At 40.3% G+C, this 9,732-nt stretch overlaps 2 protein-coding genes across 2 annotated transcripts in view; one reads left to right on the top strand and one right to left on the bottom strand.

Annotated features, from left to right (window-relative positions):
• Positions 1–500: 500 nt before the first annotated feature.
• ZRANB3 (zinc finger, RAN-binding domain containing 3) lies at positions 501–5,884 on the top strand (the record flags this gene model as incomplete). The annotated part of the gene is made up of 6 exons (XM_009583597.1): positions 501–609; positions 782–924; positions 2,397–2,527; positions 3,459–3,820; positions 5,089–5,220; positions 5,786–5,884. Coding segments are annotated over 6 exons (976 nt in total), but the record flags the coding sequence as incomplete, so codon positions are not given.
• A 2,772-nt stretch (positions 5,885–8,656) lies between these two features.
• RAB3GAP1 (RAB3 GTPase activating protein subunit 1 (catalytic)) overlaps positions 8,657–9,732 on the bottom strand; it is a gene marked incomplete at its 5' end in the record, with an annotated part of 22,928 nt that continues 21,852 nt past the window's right edge. Inside the window, one exon of the mRNA XM_009583596.1 lies at positions 8,657–8,899. Within this exon, the coding sequence (XP_009581891.1) occupies positions 8,657–8,899 (243 nt within the window). The remainder of the gene's footprint in view (positions 8,900–9,732) is intronic.

The raw sequence follows: 9,732 nt of genomic DNA, 5'->3' as shown, positions 1-9,732 counted from the left end.
CCAACTGTAATGATTCTATGATTCTATGACAGTAATTTTTATTACGTATGTTTTTCTGACACTGTATTATTGTAAAAGAATATTATAACCTCGAAGCAAGCATGTCAGTGATTCTGCTAAAATTTTACAAGTTGGAAAACTTTTGTGAGAAATGGACTAATACTTAGCTGAATTGAACAGCTCTTCCAGTTTACCTGTAGCTAAGCCTTCCACACTGACATTAGGGGCTGTACACTACAGGTTGTTAATCCAGTGTTAAGTATGTATTAGAAGGTTAGAGGAAAGAAGAAAGGTTGTCTGAAAACCCAATTATAAATGCCGTTCAAGTAAAAGGCGTGAACTTTCCTTTTCTGAGAGGCCTGCTGCAACAGGGAGAATGGCCACTGTAAGAAGAAAACTCTTTTGCATGTCTGTTTTTCCCATTGGCAAAGTCTTGCTTACACAAGAAAGGTTTACCTGAGGCTTTATCAAGAAACCTTTCTCCTATCACTACACCTTAGATTAGTAAAGGCCATTTCTGGCCTTATTTTCTACCTTCTCGATCAAGACACCTATCGTAGCAAAACTGTTATTTTGGACAATGCCAAAGCTGTCGGAGTTCTTCAGCAGGTGAGGGTGGGGGGTTGCAGCTTGTAAGAAAAATAACTTGAAGGGACTGTTTCTGATAATACGAGCTGTTTTCATCCAGTTTTGAATGTATTAATTCATAGCACTCTTTCACTGTAATTAAATAGTTCCATGTAATGCCTGTCGTGCTGCTGACAATAGCATTCTTTACCAGATACTGAGGTTTGTGAAAGAATGGAGTCACCTAACAGCAATGAAACAGAAGGTGGTCAGAAAAAGTGGTCAGATATTTTGTAGTCCTATTCATGCTGCAGAGGAGCTGTCTAAAAAGCAGTCAGTGGTCAGCAGCACAAAAAGGTATGTGTTCTTACTTTTTTTTCATCTTACCAATGGCAGCAGGAAGTTTGATGTATTGAATGTAACTTTCAGCGGAATGATGCTGAGACTGTGAACTGGTGGTTCGATGATTGCTTGTCGCATAGTGAAAAACGTAGGCAACCAAGCACATCAGTAAATCTGTTGGAGTGGAAGTGTCTGCTTCCCTGTCCGGCACTGTGCTGCATTCAGCAGCTGTTCTGGCTTTGCTACACTCCATATTTAAACATCTGGAACTTGCTGGAGATTTTTGAAGAAAAATCATGGCCTCAGGGACTTGAAAGAAAAGTAAGGTCAAAAAATCTTGTTGGTTTTCCCCACGTGGGAGCAGGAATAAATCATTAGTTGACATCAATGATATAATGCTTTATTCATAACTCACAGCCTACTCCAACCCTTCCTGATACTCATTTTTTCTTTAAGCAATTCTGTTCTCTGTGAATGACATTTCTCAACACTATTGTTTTTCTTGCTGGGTGTCACTGAAAAGGGCTAGTGTTTAATCCTTGTTAAAATCTAAATTTATCTTTTTTCCATTTTCTTTCCTTTTTCTGATACGGTGTCTTCCCTGACAGACATTTGCAGCTTCAGTGTTCTCATTGCTCTCCACAAAACTTTTCATGCGTGCACCTTAACGCACCGTGGTGCCTCTGCAAACTATCTAAAACCTTTTTATTTCTCTCAGTCCCTACTGTTAAATTCTCCAGTGACTCTATTTTGGCTGTAGGTAAGAATTCAAGTAAGTAAGTAGAGTTCGTAGTTCCAGTAATATAAGGAGAACCAGCAGGTAGTAAGTGTTTCTTAACCTGTTACCGGATTGTTTCCTTCCATAAAAGAAAGATCTAATGTGAACCGTGCTAGAAAATCTACTGTAACTACAGCAGTCTTCTCAGGTAGTATATAGGGTTTGCCATACGTATAGTACAGAGAGGCGTACTTATGAGAAGTTGTCTGAATAGTGGTTTTTGGAAGAATAATCAGAGTGAAGCGATTTTAAGAGTTTTACTTAAAAGCAGCAGTGTTTTCTATGTTTTCACATTAAAATAAAGAAGTGAGTTCAAACATAACTAATGGAGCAAGGAGTCCTCCAGAGCTTGTAAAGCTTCCTGTGTTAGCTAGTGTGTCAGTGAGACTTCACCTAACTGAAACAAAATGGCTTTCAGATTTCACTGTCAGGCAGTATCAGATTGCTTTTGTTTTCGTATTGGTATATACAAAACAACTTACCTGTTCGCTGGTTAGAGCTCAGTCTGGTTTTAGAAAAAGATATCTTATGTAATATGGAAGCATTATGGTGAAGTATGTTTTCCCAAACTTTACTTATTTCTCATCTGGGAAATGAGGAATGTTTTAAGAGAATATACCGTACCAATCTTGCTGCAGCCAAGAGTGAATGTTCTTTGAGGGAGATTGTTCCTTTTGTAGTACATTGACAGGATTTTGAATTATTTTAGGTATGTGACCAAGGAGGACGTAGCAGCAGCTTCACTTAGCAAAGCTAGCAGCAGCGGGGGCAGTGTGCGCCTCATCTCCAAAGAAAGTGGGGTTTGTCTGAAGAACGAAAATGCTTCTGTTGAACAATCAGGTCATTCCACAAAGTAAGTTCATTAGTGAAATAAGGTGATTAAGCTATTTCTCCACAGATTTCTTTTTTTTTTTTAAGGTAGCAAAATTATTTGCTAAAAAGTGTTTACTTTGCTGAAGTACAATGTTTAGATAAGAAACTTGCTGTATGCTAATAAGCTATGTTTTATTCTTATAACAATTTAGGTTACATCTGTTGTCTGCTGATACAGCTGCTAATTAACTGAGTCTGATTAAACAAAACAAAAAAATAGTTACATGATTCAGTTAAAGAAAAAAGAATGTAAGCTCAGGCCTGCTTGTGAGGTCAACAGCAAACTGGGGACATCAAATTTTCTTCTATTCTGCCTCAAAATTTAAAAAAAGGGAGAAAAGAACATGAAAATTCTAGACAGAAAATGCCCTTTTAAAAAATTCTATTAAAGGAGCAGTGTGTATCTTGGCTGGAGGTACGCCTTGTTTAGGGTAGGAAATTGATAGATAGCCGTGAAGGTTGCGTAGAGAAACCAGGATGTTTCCTTTGACTTTTCTACTTCTGTTAAAGAGGGGGCTGAAATTCTTTACGTTTATACGTGTACATGCCTGATAGAAACCACCATTTCTTTATAAATACAGCATTATTTTGGCTAATAGTTCAGTGTACATGTGTAAATGTAGTAAGATGTGCAAAAGAAAAATCTGTCTGTTATATTCTCAAATTTTCTTTAAATGGAAGAATAAACTAAGTAGATGATTTGCACTGTGCAGGTATCAGTCTGAGCAAGATATTATTTCAACTAAAATTGGTATTTTAGAGCATAAAAGATTTCTAATGGAAATATACACTGCATAAAAAACCTACTGAATTGTGTTGCTGAATACCTCCTTTATTAACATCTGTACTTCGTTCTCTGCAAACAGGCTGCTTTCAGAAAATGGAAAAGGCCCGTCAGCTCCTCATTCAGAGCAGACGGACGGGGAAGGCTCCTCCCTGTCCAAAGGCTATTTGCAAGCCTTGGACAGCCAAGGGAACCCGCTCTGCCTCAGCTGTCAACAGCCAACAGCTCAGCTTGAGCCAGGCTGCCAGGCCCGTGCTTGGGACACGCGATTCTGCTCTCATGCCTGCCAGGAGGACTTCTCGATTCGCTCTAGTCAGAGCTACCTTCGGACTAAAGTGTTTGAAATTGAACACGGTGTTTGCCAGTTTTGTCATCAAAACGCCCAGGAGCTTTATCTCAGCATCAGAGATGCGCCTAAGAGTCGCCGTAAGAAACTTCTGGAGAGTTCTTGGATGTCTCACCTTCCACTTGGGCAGGTAATAATACTGGGTTTTAAGCAGTAACAGCTAATCTGTGTTTTCCTCTAGCAGGTAGTTCAGAGAAATTCAGAATGTTCTTTTTACAGGTTTAAGATCGAAGGTTAACCTAGCACCAGCAACAGAGTAAGAAAAAACAAAATCTTAAAAAACCCCAATGTCTTCTAACACATTTTTCATTGCTAAAAGGCACAGGCATCAGAATTCAGATTCCTTAGTGATGTGAATATTGCAGCCAGATTTACTTGAAATGCACTTCATTAACAAACTTTCTGGTTATGAAACAATTTAAGAGTGGATGTAGTCTAGTAATACTAGGTTATTCCGACTTTGCAGAATGTTTGGTAGGAGCTTAACTAAAAGCCAGTTGTCACAGCTCCTCTCAGTATAGCCTCAAAATGCATTAAAACTACCACCGTTCTTCCAGGGTTGTGATTGTTTCTTTGCTGACTTGAAGGCAGTGGAGCAAGGAGGGAGAACATTCCTACGTAAAGTGGTATTTTTATTCAGAAACTAAAATGCTCTTTTATTTTCTGCTGCAAAGTTGAAATTCTGCTTCAGAAGTTACTGGTTCTAAATTGTTGGAATAAATTCTGCAGACACCCATTTAAGCTTGCAAAAAAAGTAGTTGTTTACCATCACTGGTCGTATGCCTGAGATCAGTTTTGTTGCTTGCAGATTTTTAAAATAAGGTGGTGCACATCCAAAAGACTGAGAAGCCTTGCGGAGTGGGGTTCTCCTACAGCCTCTAAGTGAACGGAACTCTGTGCTGTGTCCAAGTTACCTTTTTGAAAGCTGACGTAGGGTTTTATCACCTGAGGTTTCTCAGTGCTCATTATTACAATTCCCACTGTCTCCATCAAAAACTTAAATGACAAATACCTCGTTGGGAATCTGCTTCTTCAAGCTCTTGCACATATTTTACTTGTGTATGTTTGTTTTTATTATCAGCATGTGATGTTGATAAAAGGACATTGAAGATAACCTACTGTACCAATCAAGAAAACTGAACCTTTCATTCTGTCTTTCCTTGATCCACTGCTGTGTGCTTCAGCATGCTGCAAACTAGGTGAAAATATGCTAACTAAAATTACAGTTGTTTGCTTGTCCAGTGGGAGTAACAAAAAAATACTAACGCTTTCTTTCTCTTGATAAAAACTATGAATAGCTACTTCCCTGAATTATTTTCTTGTTCTTACAGTAGAAGATATATGTAGTTGAGAAGGAGTATCTAATGCTTCCAGTGTCATGTCCTTTGTTACTTGCAGTTGAATGAAATTATAACAAACCCGACAGAAGGCCAGTTCTGGCAAGCAGACCACATCAAGCCCGTTTACAGTGGAGGAGGACAGTGCTCCCTGGAAAACCTTCAAACGCTGTGTACGGTCTGCCACAGAGAGGTCAGTATGGGATGGTCAGAAACCCTCACCCTCTCACAGGGAATGTATTTACTACATCACAGAGATATTTTGGGTGCAGGGACCCCCAGAGGTAAGGCAGCCTGACCCCGGGCTCGGAGCGGGGCTAGCGTCACAGTCGGAGCGGGTTGCTCAGCACCACCCTGTGCAGTCCTGTGCCTGCCTGCCCCCAGGGTGTCCTGCGGGAATGCCCTGGGCAAGGCTCTGTGGCAGCGATGCCCCTGGCTCCCACCCCTCCTGCCCCGCCTTCAGGCAGTGGAAGGCTGCAGTTAGGTTCCTCCTCAGCCCTGCTGTCTCCAGCTGAACAACCCCTGTGCTCCCTGCCTCTCCATCCCACACGGTGAAGATGAACGGTAGCATTAGACTGTTACGATAGAATAGTTTCCTCAGGACTTGGGAAAATGTCACCTTAATAAACATTGGCATTTTATTATGTTGTCTACTGCAAAATTAGACTGAAGTTTAACTGTGGGCTAACGCTTTCCATCAAGCACGCTGTTGCCAAGTAACGATACTCACTGAACAGACCTATCTGTCTCTTTTGCAGAGAACTGCCAAACAGGCCAAGGAAAGAAGCCAGATGAAGAGACGTTCTTTAGCTACAAAGTACGGCTGTGATATCACAAAATTTTTTGTGAAGATGTAAAATGCAAAATACGTTGTTACATTATAACTCAGAAACACAATTTTCTTCATGCACTGATTTTAAAAAAAAATATCTTTGTAGTCTATCATGCTGTTGGTAGAGGGAAGAAAATATGGAATTAAAAGAAATCATCATTTATAACATTGATTGTCAGAGGGCCTTGGGTCAGTGCATCCAAGGTACGTGATCATGGTTATATTTTTATGACCCTGTGGTGTAAAGCTAAATTTCTGTGTGTAACCTTAATGCAATTTTGAAGCATTACTGTTTTCCTGCTACAGTGTAGTTTATAGCTGCAAGAATTCAAGGAAGTTCTGTTGAAACGTCCATTGATCTTACAGGGTTCAAGTGTATTGGAGACATTATGGACCAAGAAGATGATAGTTAAATTCTTTTCTTTGTTCACATATCACAATTACTGGAGAAAATACAGGCTCTGACAAAAATAGCATGAGTGAGTGATCTGTCTCTTCTAAAACTGCCTCATACCTACAAAACATACCAATAGCAACCTTGGGAATGCTCTGATCAGCCAGGGAAGGCCTGTTGTTGGCACTGGGCCTGACTTGTAGGACTTCGGCATTTAGAATTAATGTCTAGTGAAGTCTGTTTTTACTTAAACCAGCATGTATCAAAAACTTATTTGTGATAAGGAACAATAAATATTACCAATTATCTCATCAAAGGTAGTTTCTGGCAAGTGCTACAGGTGCATTATCCTTAACAAGATTGCAGAGATGCTGGTTATTTTGGACTGTTCATGTGGCTTTCTTTATGGTTACTTCAAATAAATATATTTCTCTGTTTCCTGGTGATTTTTTTTTTTTTTTTTTTAGGCTTTATCAGTCTCTCCCCCACCCCTTAGATTTGGTAAGTTCATAAAGCACAGCTGGACACTACAGGTCTTTTTCTGAACGTACATGACTGCAGTTTTAAGTACATCTATTTAAAACAAGCCAAAAAGCTTTCTGGGTTATCCTTATGAGAAAAATTCTTGAAGTTTTAAACATTCTTTCTCAGTTAAAGATTTAAGACAAGGTAGTATTGTGAATGCACCATTTTCTGTAGAGTGAGATTAACTGGACAACTGCCTCAAAAAAGTGTTACATGATGTTTGTGTTCTCTGACTCAAGGAATCATCTCTTCAGCAGTTTAAAAGACGAAGCAAGAAGCGCCTGATAACGGAGGCATTTTCAAGTTTATAGAGTCTTTACAAGAGGCCACACTTTAATGTAAAATTTCATGAAGACAGCATGAGGAGAGGAAGAAACCAAAAGTATGAGGGAGAAAGCTTAAGTTAAAGAGTACTTATTCAGTAAATAGTCTAGTGCAATTTCTCTTAAACAAGCTAGACAGTTAAACAACAGCTAAATTGGTCTTGGTCTTTCTCATCCCTTTTATCAGGGGAATTTACCTCAGGTAAAACACAAAAAGCCTGGAGAACAAATTCTGTGACAAGATTTTCTCTGAAGAAAATTCACTCTTCTTTATCCTGAAAAATGTATTTCTACTTGATACAGCTTTATCTGAGGGAAACACTCCAGCCCCTGACAGCCATCCCCTCAAGGAAGTTTTAAGGTAATACCTGGGACAGAACTTAAATTTCTATACTTAATGTAGTCACAGTCATAAACAATGCTGTTCCTAGGTCAAATCATGCAAGGGTGGCATTTAAAAAGTATTTTGTCAAAACCATTGCTGGTACCCAAAGAAGTCTGAGAGCCAATAAGAAGTTCAGATTTATTGAATAATGTCAACACTACTGTAGCTGTTTTTACATTTTGCTTTGTAAAGTAACGCTGCTCTTTTGCTGATTCTCACTAAAACACACAAAGATCGCTGTAAAGCAACATTGGCACATACAGGTCATAGTGTTTGCATGAGATCCAGTGGGGTTAGTTTACAGCAGGTGATAGAATTGTCCTATTGTATTGGATCAAAGACACAGTATGCATTCAAACAGTCTCTGTAAATACCAGCACGTTGCTTACAGTGAAACACCTCTGTCAGTTACATACAGCTTTATATCCTTCCCTGCACGCAAGGGCCAAGGCTTCCAAAACCATCAGTGATCCACTTAAGGTCATCAGGCTTACTATCCACTTATAGCCCCAAATGTATTTACTTCTTTTGAGAGAAATGTCAAGACAAGATCCTTTTGGACAACTGCTGCAATGCTAGGAGAGTTCAGCGTGAACTAGAATGTACTGTATACTTTAAATAAAATTAAGAGTATTTTAGAGGTATTTGCAACTTAGTGATTAACCAAAAAATACTGGGCTCAATATTTATGATTAGCAATAAATACAAATTACTTAATGTTTGCACATCAATTGAAGTAGGCTAATGTCACTTGATAATGTCTGATTAAGAGCTGTAAAGCAGCACACTCTGCATGAATTTCAACACAATGTATTTGCATACAGCCCATTCATGTCCATTATTAAACAAGCTAATGCAAAAAAAATAATACACTCCCTTTGGACAGAGAGGAGATTCCTAAACTTTCTTCCCCAAAGATCCGATAAAAACTACTTGTGAAGCCGTTCCAAACCTCCAAGTTCAAGTTGCTACAGGCATCGTTCAAGTTGCTACAGGCATCCTTCTCGGCTGCCAGCTCAGGTCTCTCCTCAGGAACACAACACTCCGTCACTAATGACGACCCTATTTTCTCCTCACCACAAGCCAGTCAATCTGCAATGTTAACTTCCCCGAAGGAAGACAAACATCATCCTACTTGTGGAGATGCACAAGGTAGCGCAGCTGGTTACATCAGAAGAAGGTTGTATCTGCTGAAAAGGCACCTGCAAGTCGAAAATCTTCCTTCGTCAGCACGCTGTACATGCGCTGGGGCAATGCTTTGGAGTAAGGAGCGGGGCGGGGGACAGTTGTGCGCAAGATCACCTCGCGACCCGTGGGCGGTGGGAAATCTGAAACAGCCCCCGTGGTGAGTCTTCGCTCCTCCGATGAACCCGATCTCCTCAACTCTTCATCAAGTGGAGGCACTGCAGAAACCTTCAATAAGAGCAGAGGTATAATTACAGGGCAAGCTGTTTCTTAACGTTAGGATTCAGAGAATATTTCGTAAGAGGAACAGAGGAAGATTTAGAAATGGTAAACACATCAAAAGGCTTTATGTGTACACAGAGCAAGACACTAATGGGATGTCAAGAAACTGCGCGCAATCACATGGAAGAACCTTCACGTGTGGATGGTGAAGCTCAGCCTAAGCTCCTGGTTGTCTGACAGTGTGAAGCGAGGGTTTTGACCAGATGAAATGCCCTTCTCGAGCAGGGCGCTCTCCTCAGCTCTCGGCAGCTACACGAGGCCAAGCCAGCCTCGTTTTAAGAATAACCAGTGGCACTATTGGAGCCTTGACAAAAAGTCACCCACCCTTTCAAATTCAAAATACTACTTCGACAGGTGCTTTTCATGGCCAAAGCTGGAATGACAGTGCAGAGCAAGCGAGATGCTGTGCAATCTCCATCGATGCTCAGTGCCTCAGAGCCAGTAGGCAGCAACACTAAAGCCTGAATACTGGAAGAAGGGCTGGCGTGCTCCAATCAGCCCAATAAACATTCCCTAATTACATATATGTATATATACCCCAATACCCTATAGGGTCCTAATTTAAGTGTACGCAACTCAAGCTTATCAATGTCACTGAGGCATGGCAGAATCATAGAATCATTAAGGTTGGAAAAGACCTCTAAGATCATTGAGTCCAACCATCAACCCAACACCACCATGCCCACTAAACCATGTCCCTAAGCACCACATCTACACGTCTTTTAAATACTTCCAGGGATGGTGACTCCACCACTTCCCTGGACAGCCTAAGGCCTGAC

Source organism: Fulmarus glacialis, unplaced genomic scaffold (assembly GCF_000690835.1).
Source record: "Fulmarus glacialis isolate BGI_N327 unplaced genomic scaffold, ASM69083v1 scaffold2798, whole genome shotgun sequence".
Lineage (NCBI taxonomy): Eukaryota > Metazoa > Chordata > Aves > Procellariiformes > Procellariidae > Fulmarus > Fulmarus glacialis.
This window is presented reverse-complemented; position numbering and strand designations above follow the sequence as displayed.